Raw genomic sequence first — 18,764 nt, forward strand, 5'->3', positions numbered from 1 at the left:
TTCCTATTACCTGCGCGCGCTTTTCCCGCGCCAAGCGCACCAGTAAGCGCACCAGTTAGCGCACCTGTGGTAGCGCCAAGCACACCAGTGCAAGCTAAGGTAGCTAAGTACAAAGATCGCTACCACGCGCGTCGCGCAACGCAGGATACGACCATTAGCGCTAATGCAACAGCTGGACTCTTCTATCGCGCACCCTCAGATGTTGTACTTGACAGAAAGCCACCAGTTCCTATTCACGTGCCTCGCGCGCGCGCCTTTCCCGCGCCTACGCGCGATTTACGCGCACCTCAAGCATCAACTGTGCCAGCATGCAAAGCTATATCAGACTGCATTACTTTAGATCACGAACTCGAACGCGCGCTTGCAAAGCGCGCTGCAGGCGCCTCTTCACTATCATCCTCAGCAGCATCATCTCCTTCACAATCCGCATCATCTCCATCACCATCAATCGCATCAGTAGTCAGGGATGACTCTAAACATCTATTGCACACTAACATGCCATCGCTCGAATCGTGTGTGCCTATTGCTATCGCATCGCACGCGCCTACCGCTATTGAATCACCAGTAGTCAGGGATGACTCTAAACATCTATTGCACACTAACGCGCCAGTTGAAACACGCGCACCTATCGCTATTGCATCGCACGCGCCTATCGCTATAGCCTCGCCATTAGTCAGGGATGACTCTAAACATCTATTGCACACTAATGCACCGCTAGAAACACGCTCGCCCCTCGCTATCGCATCACTTAAGGAAGAAACCTCGCCAATCGCACCATCACCATCACTGCTCGCATCATTAGAGGTCAGGGATGACCCTAAACATCTATTGCACCTTAGCGCGCCTATAGAGGAGCCTCCTACCGCATCAGAGGCTCAAGTTGCACCTTGCATCAACCAGAGTTTGTCTCTGGAAATTCCAGATGTCACTCGCGATCACGCGCACATCGCACTTTTTGCTTCCAGTAACTATCGCATGCCAGTAAAGCATCCATGCATCACGCCATCTAACCACCAAGCAGAGCATGTCTCAGGCGACCCTGGCGCGACTCAGGCGCACCATATTGCGCCTGAGGACGCGCAATGCGCGCGCCTAGAGGCACGGTATATTTTTCCTCATCTTGTTTCGCATTTTTTGTCTTTTTCATGTTTGAAGCTCTTAAGGAGCTATATGACGCTTCCAAACACTTTAGGTTCATCTTTGCACCACCCCTTGTTCACGCGCCATGATTACGCGCATCGCGCAATACGCGTGCGCATTCCCGCGCCTTGCGCACTCATAATTTTAGCAGAGTTTTCACGCTACCGCATTTCTATCGCTTCTCCCCTTCTAAACCGCATTTCTATCATTCAACACAAAGTATATTTCAATCAGCCATCCAGGCGCGACTTAGGCGCGCGCCTGACACATACATATGCGCCTAACTCCCCTATCATCATCTTTAACTTTGCACTTCCCACATTTATTCACATTCTGCGCGCTTTTGCTTACCATGTCAATTTCATTCCTGCGCGCCTTGATGCGCACTATTCTCCTTCACCTATGCGCCTATTGCGCCTTGATATACCACCCTTACAGCCCATTGGCGCAACATTTGCGCCTAATTCTTCACTATACATGTCTCTTGCTAATGCATTTGCAGAGAAATGGCCGTTCCTCGCGTGTTCGGCCAATATAATTAAATTCGCGCGAAATCGCACCAAGGCGCGCACATCGCGCGCATCCTATCAGCTTGTAGGGCGCCCCTACACCCCTTGCAGCGCCTCCCATTGGCGCGCCTTCAACCTGCAGCGCGTTGTGCAGGAATTCATTCTGCCAGTTACAAGCCCCCCCCAAGCGCGCCAGCCTCGCTCATTCCAACCCTACCTTGGGTAAAGCGTCAGCTCGCAAGAGACGCGAAGCGCGCTAGTCACGCGCACTCGCACGCGCTCAAGGAGGAGGATCAAGCGCCTCAGCCGCGCATCAAAGGAGGAACATATACCAACACTGTTTCATAGGATATTGTTTGTTTTACCCTGGGTTTCGTCCAGCGCTCTTTCATTTCATTTTCTCTCATTATAACAGTGTCCAAAAGACTAATAACACACTGATATATATGCATATAGGGATTGCCTAGAAGAACATAGAAGAAAAACAACCATAGATCGTGCCCGCCTAGCTCAATAGTATTATTTTCTCTTCGCACGCATGACGCGGCACCATGCCCCTTTTTACCTTAGAACGCGCACATATGCGCGCAGTCTTCCCACGCTCACACGCACATACGCGCGCAATATTCACGCGCCCATACGCCTCGCGCGCGCACACATGCGCGCTTCCCACGCCTTGCTCATAGGAAGGTGTAGATGTTGACAGCTGCACGAAGAAGACAAGTCGGATAGGACATCCGCAAAGTCTACCATTTTCCCTTCATATTTTCACATATAGTTTTACTCACAATGTTCAAACCTTTAGCATCTAATATTTAGCGCGCCTAGCAGGACTTGGTCTGGACATGGATTGGATCGCTCCTGGACTGCGCCACTTTGCATCATACCCACCATACAACACATGCGACAATCACGCGCTTTCTCGCGCCTTGTGCGCGCGCGCTTTCCCGCGCTTTACGCCATATGCGCGCATCTCGCCCACACCTTGCGCGCCACATCCATATCACTCTCGCATCATCGCCCCACACCCATGGCATATTATTCACATCAGAGTCACCCTCGCAATCCACCATGCTATGCTCCATTCCCGCGCCTTCATGCATAGCGCGCGCACATTCTCGCACCTCGCGCATACCATGCGCGCGCACCTTCCCACGCCTTTGCACCTTGCGCGCGCCTGCGCTTTCGCATACATTGCATATCACGCGATAATTCCTGCACTCGCACATTCATCACCCAACAACCAAAGCATCGTACAAGCATCGCACTTGCATACTCTCACGCAAAATCCTCACCATGCGCGCGCTGAGTGGGGACACTCAGAATTTAAGTCCCTGGGAGATGTAGAGACTCGTGTGTCTCATGGTGTGATATGGCAGGTTTCACTAGGAAGTATACAGCACAAACTCGCAGCGTCATTCTGTGCGCTACCCACAGCTATCTCTATATGACGCGCAGCTTTCCCACGCAACGCGCGCCATGCGCGCACCATTCCCGCGCTTCGCGATGTATACGCGCGCGCGCGTTCCTGCGCTTGCGCGCCCTATAGCGCCAGCCATTCAGATGCATCCATCCACTGTCCACCAAGCTTCCTAGTACGTATATTTCCATTTCCTTTATTAGCATAGTTCCACCTTTATTTTTATCATAGTTTCTCACTCATATATATCCTTACATACCTACTCGGTAGCGCTTCGGCTCCGCATGACCGCGCTTAGGCGCGCTATATAAGCGCCAGCAGTACATACTATTACTTACCTTACTTTTCCTACTTTTCACTTACTAGTTACTACCCACTTACTACTTAGCAGAATATAGTAGAAAGCTATTCCTTTACATTTTGCACTCTTATATCTCTTATCTTGCTTTATATCACTACTTAAGCTTAGTTTCTCATTTCCGCATACGCGCGCGCACTTTCCCGCGCTTCGCGCTAATACGCGCGCGCATTCCCGCGCCTTTGTACCTTGCGCGCTCCTGCGCTTTCTCGCGCTTCGCTTAAGCGCACACTTCTAGATCCTTGCTGCACTCACTTCCCCTATAGGGTCGAACGCACTTGCTTCTCAAGTAACGCAGACTAGGCAGCGCGCGACCTTACAACTTTTACAGATACAGTCAGGAGCATCTTTTGTTCCTCATTGTATTGTAGTTTCTACACCGAGTCCCGAGTCCCGAGTCTCGAGTCCCGAATCCCGAATCCCGAGTCCCGAGTCCCGAGTCCCGAGTCTCGAGTCCCGAATCCCGAGTCCCGAGTCTCGAGTCCCAAGTACCGAGTACCGAGTACCGAGAACCGAGTACCGAGTAACGAGTCCCAAGTACCAACCACTGACCACCGATCACTGAGTGCCAAGTACCAAGTCCCAAGTCCCAAGTCAGTCCCAAGTCCCAAGTCCCAAGTCCCAAGTCCCAAGTCCCAAGTCCCAAGTCCCAAGTACCGAGTACTGACAAATACAATTCCCAGGTTATTTGAGCCCTACACCAATGGATAATACATACAAATACAATTTGTGTCCATTTGAAGTACCGGGTTTCAGGTTTTGACACTCGACACTTGGTGATTTGTGAAATGAGTGAAAAATGGACATGTTGTGTACATGATGTTGGGTTTCGGGCTTTGGGTCTCGGCCCTCGGCACTCGGAACTCGATGATTTGAGTAATGTAAATGAAAAATCAACATGTTGCATGCCGGGTTTTGAGTTTCGGGTTTCAGCACTCAAAACTCAGTGATTTGTACAGTGAGTGAAAAATGGACATGTTGTGCACATATTTTCGGGTCTCGGGGTTCGGGTTTCGGCCCTCGGAACTCGGAACTTAATGACTTGTGTAATATAATTGAACAGTGGACATGTTGCACACCCGGTTTTGAGTTTCAGGTTTCAGCACTTGAAACTCGGTGATTTGTGCAACAAGTGAAAAATGGAAATGTTGCATACATATTTTCGGGTCTTGGGCTTCGGGTCTCGGCCCTTGGCACTTGGAACTCGATGATTTGTGTAATGTAAATGAAAAATCAACATGTTGCATGCCAGGTTTCAAGTTTCGGGTTTCAGCACTCAAAACTTGGTGATTTGTGCAATGAGTGAAAAATGGACATGTTGTGTACATATTTTCGGGGTTCGGGGTTCGGGTTTCGGCCCTCGGAGCTCGGAACTCAATGACTTGTGTAATATAATTGAACAATGGACATGTTGCATGCCGGGTTTCGAGTTTTGGGTTTCGGCACTTGAAACTCAGTGATTTGTGCAACAAGTAAAAAATGGACATGTTGTGCACATATTTTCGGGGTTCGGGGTTCGGGTCTCGGACCTCGGACCTCGGAACTCAATGATTTGTGTGATGTAAATGAAAAATCAACATGTTGCATGCCGGGTTTCGAGTTTTGGGTTTCGGCACTTGAAACTCAGTGATTTGTGCAACAAGTAAAAAATGGACATGTTGTGCACATATTTTCGGGGTTCAGGGTTCGGGTCTCGGACCTCGGACCTCGGAACTCAATGATTTGTGTGACGTAAATGAAAAATCAACATGTTGCATGCCGGGTTTCGAGTTTCGGGTTTCAGCACTTTAAAACTCAGTGATTTGTGCAATGAGTGAAAAATGGACATGTTGTGTACATATTTTCGGGTCTCGGGGTTCGGGTTTCGGCCCTCGGAGCTCGGAACTCAATGACTTGTGTAATATAATTGAACAATGGACATGTTGCACACTGGGTTTCAAGTTTCACGCTTTGGCACTCAAAACTCGGTGATTTGTGCAACAAGTGAAAAATGGAAATGTTGCATACATATTTTCGGGTCTCGGGGTTCGGGGTTCGGGTTTCGGCACTTGGCACTCGGAACTCAATGAATTGTGTAATGTACATGAAAAATGGACATGTTGCACACTGGGTTTCAAGTTTCACGCTTTGGCACTCGAAACTTGGTGATTTGTGCAGTGAGTGAAAAATGGACATGTTGAACAATGGGTTTCAGGGTCTCGGGTTTGAAAAATAGCATAATAACAACTTTCATGTTTTCATTATCATTTGCCTATATTGACTACCGAGTCTGATAAGAGACCCCTTGGATGATTCATTGCTCAATGAAATACTACCTGATTGGAAGTGTGCTGGTTATCAGATATTCATTTGTCGACTCCCGGGATGGTTGACCCAAATTTGGGTGGTCGGAACTTGGCATCTCATAGGGCAACACAAGCTTCACACCCTGGATTCCAAATTCTGCAAGACAACCTGTGCACCATCAAAGGCCATGTCAGGAGATCACCTGCTGCTCCGGGAACTCGGGAACTTTGATTTATTACCTCCTCTGAGTACGGTTGACCCAAAGGTTGGTAATCGGAACTTGGCTTCTCATAGGGTAACACAAGCTTCGCACCCCGGATTCCAAATTTTGCAAGACAACCTGTGCACCATCAAAGGCCATGTCAGGAGATCACCTGCTGCTCCAGGAACTTGGTCACTTTGATTTTATTACCTCCTCTGATTTGGTTGATGTACAACTACCTCAGCTCCATCGTGTTTACAATTATGATACACATGGGCCCACCCATCTATATTTTATACCACCCTCGGCCCACCCGTCTAATACAACATCCCATACAACACCCTCGGCCCACCGGTCTAATTAATATGCGTCTGGGCCCACCCGTATAATACAATATTGTATAATACCCTCGGCCCACCCATCTAATTTAATATGTGTCTGGGCCCACCCGTGAATGTGATAACAAGTACCTACCCATCTATCTCATACACATCTACCTTAATACACTCATCTGCATAATATCCAACTACCTCGGCCCACCCGTCTACCTAATATTCATGTACATCGGCCCACTCATCTACTCTATATATCCCCTGCATGGGCCCACCCGCCTCCATCGGGAATAATTTGCCTCCCGGCCCATCCGTCATAGTCGAGGATATTTTGATCATGGGCCCATGGTCCGCTGGCCCGTATCATACGGGATATTGCTTGCGTACTTTTCCTGGAATCGAAGGCATGAACGGGAGTGCACCTCCCATTGTGCCAATGCCTATTGCGACAATCATGTACCGGGCCATCACAGTAATAGAGGCTTGCCCTGGAAGAGATACAGATAATGTCCAGGTACTTGACGAAGCATCATATGAAGCGGCAGAAATGCTCACTGAGGTCAACACGTGAAGACCAAGAGTTCTTTGGTAATCTTCAAGATAGTCAGCAACGTCTCTGCAGGGGGTGTATTTTCCGGATCTCTCTGGGAATTCGACGAAGGGTAGATGATCTGCTGCCACATTAGCATAGGACGAGGTTGGTAGTACTTCAGCTGCACGTACTGAACGCCTTGGGAGTATTCGTCTCCAGTGAATCATATCGAAAAAGCCAACTATTGCCAATTCTGCCAGACCTCTCTAAGACAAGTGTGGAGATCCCGAGATTCTCCAAACAGGCGGCCACAGATAAGCCGCACTGACCTGCACCCACGACGACCGCTGTGTACTCCATTGCAGTGTTCCACTCGGCAGGGCGACAGAGAGGCATATGTCCATCAAAGCAATCGACCACGCCGGACAACCGGTCCATCATGGTCACGAAGGACCAAGCCTTCCATGAGGAGTCCTTGGTTTGAGTCAGAGTAAAGACGCCAGAGCATTGCGCTATGACTGTATGGAATTGAACAATTCCCTGGATGAACGTCTTTGTAGGACTAATGTGCCGATGACGGACACCTGGCAAGAGTCGGAACTGACTTGGTTGTACAAGGGCAACGGGAACTGAGAAAAAATGCTGAATTTTTGAAACTGAGTGCAAGGTGCGAAAATCAGGAGTGAATGCCAAGACATCCCGCCAGTAGCTGTCGTTCGTAAACGAGCGCTTGAGAGTAAAACTGGGGCCGGATATGTCAGAAACAAATGCAGCAAGCCACGCGGAGGAGATAGCCTCTGATATTTCCAACAATAAGTGGACTTGAACTGGTTTTGAAAGGCAGGCTTACCTGCAGACAACGGAACAGAGAAGGTGTCTATGCCAGACATGTTTCCTGAATGGTCAACTGAAAGAGCTTGAGTTATGCAGTTGGGGTCGCAGAAAGGAGGCTTTTATATGTCTCGGGTCGCACAGGCTTGGTTTTGAGCTAAGGTCTCATTCATGCCTCAATACCTGCCTCTGGAAACCTTAAACATTCATCCTTCTGATTCACAATGTGGTAGTACATAATGGCCTTGACTTGCTAGATAGCCAGCTAGTCACCGCTGTTGGCTGTCCTTGATGCCTTCCTTTTGTGCTCTTTTCGTAACACCACAGTTAGTCTGAGCTAGACAGGTATCAGTAATGAGTGCTGAGTCGGAGTGCTGGGATTAGATCTACCTGCTAAGGTAGACGACATTGGGATCGATACAGTGTGCCTATACTTGTAAGGAGTTGAGTCACGGTTACAGTTGCAAGTAGGTATGTGCAAACAGGAGCCCATGGACCATGGCACATTTCGCGGCGTGCAACTGCAATATCGTTTTGCTATCCTAGTCGCCCCACCAGCCCGGATCGAGTCTGAGGTGAACCAACTGTCAAAGTTCAGTCAGACGAGCTGCAAGACCCCGTACATGCCAGTACTTTGAGCTTCAGAAGTTTGACCGCAGGTGTCCTTGTCATTTTGATGCACAATTTGCTGCAGTGATGCATTAACGCTGCAGTGGGGAGCAAAGCAATAGCGATGCATTACTGATGCATTACTGATGCCTGGAATGCATTATAGTAATGTGACATCAGTCATCAACGTTTGAACATTCTCAAAAAAGGGAAGCTCATACACGATTAACAATGGCTCCCAGTGGGCCAGCATGGATCCACATCCTACATACTCGCCGCATCAGTAATGCATGAAACCATCAAAAGAAGGGAAATGTCGCACAGTCGTACACGGTCAACATGCATCAGCATGGAAAGCAAAGGGTGGTACAATTGCACCAATAATGCATCACTGCCAACTGATGCGCTGCAGTTGTACTGTTTAGTGCATTAATATGACACGAACCTGTGGTGGGTGCGTGAGCAGGTCCACTGTACATTAGCGACATGTGATTGTAGTGATGAGAGAACGGGCACTATGTAGGAAAATGCTGTGCCACTAGTAGTAGTAGTACGACTGCTGCGGTATTTGCCGCGACACTTAAGCTTAACCAGTATACTATGCAGCTACAGAGCGCTCTGTAGCATTCTGTAGCACAATCCAACCCGCTGATAGGCTGCATCAGTGCCTTGAGGGACTTGACATTATTAGTATAAACTCACTTGGTTCATCAGGAAATCGGCCATGAGGTGATTTTAATAGATATTTCTGGCAAAATGAAATCAATTATCGACATATTATATCCAAATACATAGTATTATCTAAACACCAGCATAATGATGCTGAATGACAAGCGATTGCAAGAAACCTCTAATATTGATGAAGTCATGTATATATCGCAAATATGATATTTTGTAGATAAACTATTGAAGGGATTCCAGCATCGCTCCACAAAAACGGTCATCTGCTGCATTGGGTTCACCTTGCGATGGTTGTTTGCAAAGCTACATAATATTTTTGTAATATTGATGAAGTCACGCAAATATGATATTTTGTAGATAAACTATTGAAGGGATTCCAGCATCGCTCCACAAAAATGGTCACCTGCTGCATTGGGTTCACCTTGCGATGGTTGTTTGCAAAGCTACATAATATTTTTGTAATATTGATACAAAATAGTCATTGCTGGCAGTTGTGACACGTCCAGGGTAATGTCTTGTAAATTCATCACAGCCCTCCGGGCAACCTTCTTAACTATATAAGTCTCGCAGGGCCACATCCGTGGCACTGGGGCCCGCTACCTTATTATATAAACAGTTCTCGGTCTTACATTCACGCGAATTTATGGGTAAGTATGCGTCTGTCCTCTTTGTTAGTTTCCTGTCGGTCGTCTATCACTACTTTTTCAGACTACGAGACTTGACATAGTTCATCACTGGATTCTCAAGGCCCGCAATATTTTACTCGAAACTGTCAGATGATGTTGAAACCGATTCCACGACAGTTTTGTATGTTTCGTGTTGAAGGATGTCTTTATGAAAATTATGGAAGACGACCTGCGTAATAGTGTGGATCAAATGCAAGGCAAGCGTACCGTGGCTCACTCAGATGTAGTGGATATTTGGGGAGGCTCGGGATAAGTGACAGCGACGCTCTCCAAACGAAAGCATTCGATTTTCGCACAAGTGAATTCTAAAAAGCTTTAGAGGTGCGAGCTAGATCGAGGAGGTCAAGCGGTTCCAGGAATCCGACAATTTGTTGCGATAGGTAATGTTTGAGCTGCATATATATGCGCAGGGAGTAAAACTTACATCGAAAAGAACATCCAAGCTGATGATGGGTAAGAGGGAGAGCCCTCCCTTCCTGACTCTCGACGTAACTGGTTTAGTGTCCTGAACTTCTACTGGTAGGGATTTTGAGCCTTGGGCATCTTCATGTCTGGGTCTCTTCATTAAGTCTGTGACAAAAAGAACATCAGCAAAGTATAAATGTAGTCAGCAGCGCCAACTCACGCAAGTGAAGTCACTTGGGAGACGTCATTGAAAAGGGTGTCACAGAGCCGTGGACCGCCGGGGGACAGGGCATCCTCGGAATAGTACTCAGCGTACTCCGCTGGGTAACTATACATTGCTGATCAAGGATAAGAACGGTCTTCTAAAGAAAACTATAGAAGGGAGACAAAACGCGCCTGTATGAAGCTTGTGGGCATAATACCTCCTTGATATACTTGCTTGCCATCATTATCCCCCCTGGTAATCATTGTGATACTCGAGCTCCGATAAAGACGTGGTATCGACCGGCGGCAAAATAGGCGGTGCAGGAGTAAGGGAAGGAAATCGTACAAGGCGGCAAGGGTAGCCATACTGCGAGAGACGGTGACCAATGGTAGGGATGATGAAAACCCTGAATGATGTGACGATCCGGAAGCACTGGTGGACTCATGACAGGTGCGACAGATTGTTGAGCGACGAAGCTGGAGATGGCGTGGGGACAGGTGTGAGTTCTTGAGGTTGTGGGAGGACGGGTACTGTAGATCGCTTAAGCATGCATTGCCTGTCAGACTGGACACCAGGCTTCGTCGAAGTATCCATGAGTGGTTGAAAGGAAGTGCGGGGAAGGTGTAAGGGCCTGGGCTCGACCTAAGCCGGCGGAGGAGAGTTAACAGCATGGCGAGGCGGTGTGCCAGCAATGGACGCCGATTGAGTGTCATCGTGATCATAATGACTAAGATGGTCGACATGGGTAGTAAGCATCTGCGTTTGATTTATCAACTGAGCGTGGTAACTGTCGAGTACTATCATCATATTGTGGCCAGTATGAATCTGATCGAACAGATACGTGTGACTCTCAGTAGCTTTGACCACTAGAGTAAGGATGATAAGTATCACCACGAACAGGAGGATACACTGGCGACTTCTGATGAGAGTAATCTCGTGCAGGACGGGTACAATAATATGGAAACCTTGGACTTGGGGCCACCAACCTATATACAATGATGAGAGGAAATATTAAGTGACGTGCAAATGGACAAACGTTTCGTATTGGCCGGATCGATCAATCAATCAATCAATTCCGGGAGTCTGATGCGGCTCGAACATTCGGTTTGCCATGTATCTCTGCGAAGTTTTTCCCATAGAGAATCCTCAATCTTTTCAAGACGACTTCCACCGGGAACCGGAACCCCAGAAGTGTGGTTCCATAGAATGAGACCGGTCGAAACGATCTTGGGATGGACTGCGGCTGTTGTAGCATTCTAGTCTTCATGTATTTGGCCTGTAAAGGTTCGGATGAATATCACTACACCTGAATTCTGGCTAAATGAGGGTGGTCAAGAAGCATTGCATAGTGCTCACCTTTAGGCCTTCATTCAAGTCAATAGTGGCGGTCGGTTCAAACGCGAGGCACACGCAATGTGCAAAAGGACACTGGTACCAGAACTGGTAGAATCAAAGATCGTGTTCGTGTTTTTGCTCCCTACTCGGTTCTGTAAGCTAATGGTAAGTTGTTGTTATTGGATTGCACCACTTACGCAGTAGGCCAATGCGTTGAAGATGAATTGCCCGACAAAAGTCAGTCGATGGCCCAGGTAGCGGTTTTGACAGGTGGCGAACAGGTATGGACAGGAGCCCTACAAGGACCAAAATTTGATGAGACGCTGAATGGGAACTAAATCAATAAATCATCAAATGCCAAGCTCGTCCACACACTATAACAATAAGGGTGTCAATCCGACCGTACCAAAGTCGCAGGTGCTATCTAGCCCACCGGAAGTCAATGGTGTGTTGAATCCTACTCACTTTGAGATCGTTCAGCTGAAGAGCAGAAGGCCTTTACCGCATAAGGTTGAACATCAGAGCCACCATAAAACATTCTGATGAATGCTCAGGTCACATTGGCAGCTGAAGGAGACCACCACCCTAAGCTTCCAGTCGTGCATCGAAGTGCCGAGAGCACTAGAAGGTTATTTCAGTGCAAGGAATACTTCCAAGGCAAAATCCTTTGCAAGCTTAGTGGGGTGTCCACCATACGATGTGTCTATAATCGGGGAGCTTTGCAAGGAAATCTATGTGTTCCTCCGGAATTCTATGCAGTTGAAATGAATCATCACGAACTAACAAAGATAGTACGAACCGGGGAGCAGGTCAAGTTACTAGGCCAATCTGATATGGGAACATCTCGCAGAACTCTACTCGGAGCATGTAGTCATCAAATTCATCCCAGAGCGCAATGATGAACTTACATGCATCCAACTAGCACCTAGTGGGCCAAGGTAGATAAGACGATTCGAAATTTTTGCCAATCTTCCCACACACTGATCAGTGATGAGTCAATCATTGCATACGCACGCGAATGAATTCTTGATCATATACTGCAGCTGGTAGCTTTCTACTAGAATGGTCACCCGCTACCTCATCTTTTCATTTAAAAATGCCATATGCCGGATCTAGTGATTTACATTGTACGATTGGAATCACGCAGCCTCCACATGCGTTGCTCACCTGCCTCCAAGGAACACAAGCACATTCTCCAACATATACTCCTTGACACGAACGTATGAGAGTGAGGAACACCATGGAAGTAGTGGCAGGCAAGACAGGTTTTAACCAATTAACCAAACAAGAACCAGATAGCATTTGTGAGTACAGGATTTCGTGGGAATGCATAAACCTACACACTTATATACGAGGACAATAAAGAGAATAATTTACGGAGGTCAGGGCTAAGGCAGCTTGCGCAAGGGCCAAAAAAATACAGTCCCATGCAAAAAAATATGCAGATGTCAGTGGGAAATTCCAGTGTCACTTAATGTCGAGGTCTTCGCAGTCTTCGTAATCTTCGTAATCTTCATAGTCTCCACAGCTTTCCTCTGTGCCGTCTTCGATGTCCTCGTTGTAGTAGTGCGTTTCCTTACACAGAGGTCGCAGAATGTTTGGATTTGAAGATGTTGATGAACCTGCAGTATTATTAGCAAGGAAGGGAGCATGATCAGTCGTACTCACTGGTATTAGAGAGGTTGTACCCATGCAAATTATCAATGGCCATCGTATATAACGCTATCTCGGCGTGGGCGCGGCGTCTCTTGGCCTGCAAGATGAGCAAATCTAGCCCAAGGTTGCGCAGATAGGCATTGCTACGTCTGGTAGCCAGGGATGTCACCATCAGCTCCGCCTGCATAGTCAGTTCCTGCTTGAATGACTGGTAAAAGGCTTCTTGGACGTCAGCGGTGACCCATGTACTCGACAGGGGCAATGAGGGGCCAATACACTGTGAACAGTCAGTGAGAGTAACTAAGCCAACTGTCAGAGTACTGACATTCAAATTGACAGATGTTTATCTTCCTTCCTGCGAGGTGGAATCACTGCGTACTGAAGAGATAGAGTGGTGTAGAGGTGATAATGCCTCCATCAAAGAAGTTGCAGTTGGGATGAGGCGGGCATCGTTCTTCATCAGCCAAATTTCACACCTCCCTCGTGCTGCTATTGAGCAGGCCAATGGCGTGCAAGGTAGAGGTGCATAGTCTGTAGGAGCAACCGTCTGCCTCGAGGGAGGCCTGATGGCATGCTTGGATCGAGCTCCCAGGCGTGCTATATAGTAAGAGGGTTCAGACTACACATCCGCACTCAGACAAAAAGAGGCTCACACAACCAGTGTTGCTCTAAGACTTCGATAGCCTGGGTGTACAAAGACACTTCCATCTGGCATCGTTTCCTCCTCTCTTCTAAAAGAATTCGTTCTACGGCTGTATGTTTTCCGCTATCCTCGTTAGTACATACGCTCTGATACCTTCGCAACATTTCCTCTTGTTTCGCCTCTATGCTGCGCTCCCCAATTATTTCCCAAAGATCGCCAGGATAAACTCGTTCTTTGAGCAAGAACGAAAGAACGTATAGTTCAGTCTGGAGCTACATGAAAATATTTAGTAAAGATCAGGGTTACCAAAAAAAAAAACCACTGACCTTCTGATTTGCTATGAGTCCTATGTAGGCATCCAGGAATTCACTGCCTAGTATGTTCGAAAGTGGAAAAATGCTCGCCCGAGCAGTTGAGTGATCAAATAATTCTGCTGAAAGACACATCTTGTATGGGTGCGACTATTTTATGTACAGTAAGGTGCGTGGCGAGCGGGCTTGACTGTGGGAGTACTATTTATGTGTAAGCGGTAGTTTAATCGTTGATTCCAAGCAATCGCGGAGCTGACCATGAGAAGAGGTACTTTGCAATTGACAGAGTCGACACGACATCTCATATTCCTTTTAGGGATGGCCACCAAACAAGCGGTGGCCATCAAAAAACAGACGATGGCCATCAAATGGCCATCAAATGTCAAATGGTCATCAAATCAGCCTTCTTCCGTCCACAACCTCCAAGTCATGCAAGTAGGTTGCGCCATTCTATTTTCACAGGAATTCCAGCATGTCAGTGACATCGACGTCGAGGATTACTAATCGTCACTGCCGAGTTCAAGCGCTCAAGTCGGAAAGGTGGTTGTTGGCACGCACGAACGCGAATACTAGATAGGCCTGGGGCTGATTGCTGCATGTTGGTGACTTTGCTGTCTGTGCTGTTCAATAGTGTCTCGCATGTCATCCAAATAGATCGTTACTACACATTCCAGACTGCATAGGGGAAAATGGTATATTAACAGCTGAAACCTTGCAAGGATTCGCATATGATTAGTGGAGAATGCGGAAATGTTTAAGCTAACACCTCGCACGATGGGCCGTGCGCACTGCACGCCGTGGCTGTGGGATGGCAGCGAGATTTCATCAGAATTTGCTGATTCCCACCTCCATCAACAAGTATCATATCAATATTAATCTAGGCTATGCTGACTGTACTAATACTAAGCAATAATGATCCTCCTGCGAGTCAACCTTCTCGCTTTTTCATACCTTCCGAACAGATGTGGCGCCTCATTGCTGGCCTCACCCCGACTCGTTTGCATTCCTTGCAGCGGCTAAACAAAATCTGGAACTCCGTGGTAGTAATACCATTGCCAGCAGAGGAATCGAGTCTGTTCAGCAATTCGCTTTGCTCTTTGTAAGTCCACTCTAGTTGAATAGGCAAGGCTTGCCGTTCTTTATCCATGAGTTCAAATCCAGTGCTGCAGTGAAGGAAGGAGGGACGCTCATACCTCTTCGAGGATAGCGGAAGGTGGCTATAGTTGGTAGCCTGAAGTATGTGTCGATTTTCACTAGGCGATGTTCACTCTTAAGTATGTGATCATCTTGAGCGTGAAGAATGCTAAGAATGCTAACCTCGGTATCCGCATTCATCAGATGCGCATCTTGCGGTCCAGTCAAACTTCTCGGTGCTCTTATTCCACCAAGAGTACACTGCGCACTCTACGTACACCCTCCTTCCACTACCATCGGCGCATAGGCAGCATGGGTATCTCAATCCATATCCTTCGCGGTGGATCTCTAGGTTGAAAGGGGGGATCCTCTTTCCATCACCGTCGACAGGCCTGTGTTTTCGTGGAGCAGCGTCATGGGTCAAAATTTGCACAGAATTCAGGTGCGTCTCACCACCACCATTCAATCATGGATCTTGAGGTGCTGTCGTAGTGTAGTAGGGCAGAGTGGCAGGTCATAGCCTCCGCAATCAATTTGGCTAACCTTTGAGCGGTTTCGTGACAATCAGGTGGGGCAGTGATGGTAGACGAAGGTGAAGATGGGGCTTCCATTATATGGTCCGGTGCAGCGAATACACGGTATCTACTCTGCTTTTATGAGACCGCGACATGTATTAACATTACAGTCTCCCTAGCCTCTCCTGCCACATAAAATGTCCCTGCCCGCCACCTTCACTCTGCTGCCAAAAGTTCTAGCCTGTGGGAATCCGGGGATGTGATGGCCGTTCGGTAATCGGGCTGGCCATCACAAGTGCCCACCATATTATGTTATGCTGCCGAAGTCGTCAGTCCTTCCACCTATCCTTCAAAATTGGACTGAACCGTATTCCTACACCTTCAGCTCCCCCTCATGGATTGGGCAGGTTCATCACCGACTCCAACCCCCTTCAGATGTGCCTGCACTCGCGAGTTCACGCAGGAGAGTGCCTACACAAAACATCAGGGCTCTTGCACCAAGGGCAAGAAACGATTGTTCTCTGCCTTATCCAAAGTGAAGCATCTTTTGGGCTCCGCAAAGCGGTCACGAGTGAACCACAGCCTCGATAAACATTTTACTGGCCCTAGCACAGCTCTGTCGAACGCGCATGCCCACCTTCCGAAGGACTCTTTCCCGTCTGCTGATCTGGAACATGCAGGACCTTCATTGCAAGAAAACGCACCCGCATCAGTATCAAATGCCGATCTCAGCGCCTTACCTATGGAGATAGACGCAGAACAGGGCTTATCACTGGCGCAGCGGAGGAGCCGACGCATTGGCGTCTCATTGCCGCTCCGTTATAGGCAATATGAGGATGTGCTTCCCCAAGCTCCTCCAAGCGTTCCCTCTGGTTATGCTGCTCTAGCACCAGAGCTTGACGCACATGCCAATACAATGGACTCGTCTACTAGCACTCATGCGTCTTCGCGAGCTCCCCCTTTCCGTACTGCTAGAAATGTATTCGGGCTGGTACGCCAGTTCTTTTCATCCACCCCCCCTTCTCACGACCCAGAAGAATCGGTCACACTCCAAGATATCAGTTCCGTTCCGGCCGTGGCCTCAACTGAGTCAGATGCTCTCGCAGAGCCTCAAGACATTTCATTCTCCCCCTACCCCAATCGATCCTCTTTTGAGCTGGGTCACTGGTACTGGCATGGAGGCGCGCAGAAGTCCCAGCACAGCTTCAAGGAACTTATTGACATTGTCGGCGATCCGGATTTTAATCCTGACGATATCCGGAGCACGCCATGGGGCAGAATTAACTCACAGCTAGGTGCGACTGTTTACGACGACGAGGGGGAAGAATGGGAGGATGTGGATGCCAGTTGGCACAAAACGCAAGTCAGCATCGAAGTACCTTTTTCTCGAACTGCAGCTCAGCCAGGCCCTCGACCTTACGTCGCGGCCGAATTTCACCATCGGTCTCTCACCTCCGTCATTCGAGAAAAGCTCGCAAATGCTCAGGATGACGAGCTTTTCCACTACGAACCTTACCAGCTGCGATGGAGCGCTCCTCATCTTCCCCGCGAGGTCGACATTCAAGGCGAGCTGTATACCTCACCGGCCTTTATGGACGCCCACCGTGATCTCCTTGAGTCTCCTGGGGAGCCAGGGTGCGATTTACCCCGCGTGATCGTCGCACTGATGTTTTGGTCAGATGCCACGCAACTGACATCATTCGGTAATGCGAAGCTGTGGCCAGTGTACATGTACTTTGGAAATGAATCCAAATACCGTCGTTGTAGGCCATCCTGCAATTTAGGGAACCATGTCGCATATTTTCAAAAGGTACAACGTCCCCCCTGAATTGATATCCTTCTCGCATTCAAGCTTACACATTGGCAGCTTCCGGACGCATTTAAGGATTTTGTGGGGACTTACACCAACGGCAAGGGGATTGGCCGTGAATGCACAACGCATTGCCAGCGTGAACTGTTTCAAGCTCAGTGGAAGATTTTACTCGACGAGGAGTTTTTAGAGGCATATGAGCACGGGATGGTAATTCTCTGCTGTGATGGAGTCAAACGCAGGTTTTACCCACAAGTTTTTACCTACTCTGCGGATTACCCTGAAAAGTGAGTCGTGATCATTATCCGTAAGGCATCTAAGCTGACCAAACCAGGGTCCTTGTTGCAACCATTCGGCAGTTGGGAGGCTGTCCTTGCCCTCGCTGTCTCATACCGACCGCGCGGCTTCAGAATCTGGGGATGAGCCGTGATCGGCAACAACGTTCAACGCTGGCGTGGTCCAACGTCTCGAGGAGTCAGCCCGTTGCCACTGCACACAACCTTATCTACGAAAAAAATCTCGGTGTTGACAGTACGGCAGTCGAAGCACTTCTCAAACCTGATTCGTGGGTGCCGAACTCAGTAAGCATAATCGTCAGTCTCATTTGTCGGCTGAACTAATACTTGATTAGAATGTGCTGTCGGATAATCTTAGTCCATTTGGATTCAATGTGTTTGCAGCGCTTGTCGTCGATCTCCTACACGAGTTTGAGCTGGGAATATGGCGCATGCTTCTAATTCATTTACTGAGAATTCTGACAGCATTGAACAGGGACTTAGTGCATGAGCTTGATAGGAGGTGCTGAATGTATTTCTGATAACGCCTGGGGTACTCATTTCCATATCTGACAGGTACAGGCAGGTCCCCCCATTTGGTCCTGCAACCATTAGGCGATTCTCTGCCAACACCTCCGACATGTCGAACATGGCAGCACGCAACTTCGAAGATCTTCTACACGTACACCTTTTAATTGTCATATGTTCGTGCGCTAACTTTGTACAAGTGTTCTATTCCAGTTTTTGAAGGCCTCCTCCCCGATGCTCACAACAAAATTCTCCTCGATCTCCTTTTCATTATGGCGCATTGGCATGGACTCGCCAAACTGCGAATGCATTCTGACCTTACCTTGGAGATTCTCGACCAGCAAACCACCGACCTCAGTGA

At 48.2% G+C, this 18,764-nt stretch overlaps 2 protein-coding genes across 2 annotated transcripts; both read right to left on the reverse strand.

The window, feature by feature from the left end:
- Positions 1–6,610: 6,610 nt before the first annotated feature.
- Positions 6,611–7,669, reverse strand: F5891DRAFT_1195071 (uncharacterized protein; the record flags this gene model as incomplete). The annotated part of the gene is made up of 3 exons (XM_041368053.1): positions 6,611–6,918; positions 6,971–7,576; positions 7,630–7,669. The coding sequence occupies 3 exons, from the start codon at positions 7,667–7,669 to the stop codon at positions 6,611–6,613; spliced, it is 954 nt and encodes a 317-aa protein (XP_041220203.1).
- A 3,596-nt stretch (positions 7,670–11,265) lies between these two features.
- F5891DRAFT_984900 (uncharacterized protein) lies at positions 11,266–14,276 on the reverse strand (the record flags this gene model as incomplete). Its single annotated transcript, XM_041377518.1, has 14 exons — positions 11,266–11,472; positions 11,553–11,636; positions 11,729–11,827; positions 11,938–11,955; positions 11,997–12,027; positions 12,223–12,282; positions 12,440–12,456; positions 12,546–12,613; positions 12,699–12,739; positions 13,003–13,153; positions 13,200–13,464; positions 13,567–13,784; positions 13,841–14,102; positions 14,157–14,276. The coding sequence occupies 14 exons, from the start codon at positions 14,274–14,276 to the stop codon at positions 11,266–11,268; spliced, it is 1,641 nt and encodes a 546-aa protein (XP_041220204.1).
- Positions 14,277–18,764: the final 4,488 nt, after the last annotated feature.

The sequence above is a fragment of the Suillus fuscotomentosus genome (assembly GCF_016647785.1).
Source record: "Suillus fuscotomentosus strain FC203 chromosome Unknown F5891scaffold_77, whole genome shotgun sequence".
Classification (NCBI taxonomy): domain Eukaryota; kingdom Fungi; phylum Basidiomycota; class Agaricomycetes; order Boletales; family Suillaceae; genus Suillus; species Suillus fuscotomentosus.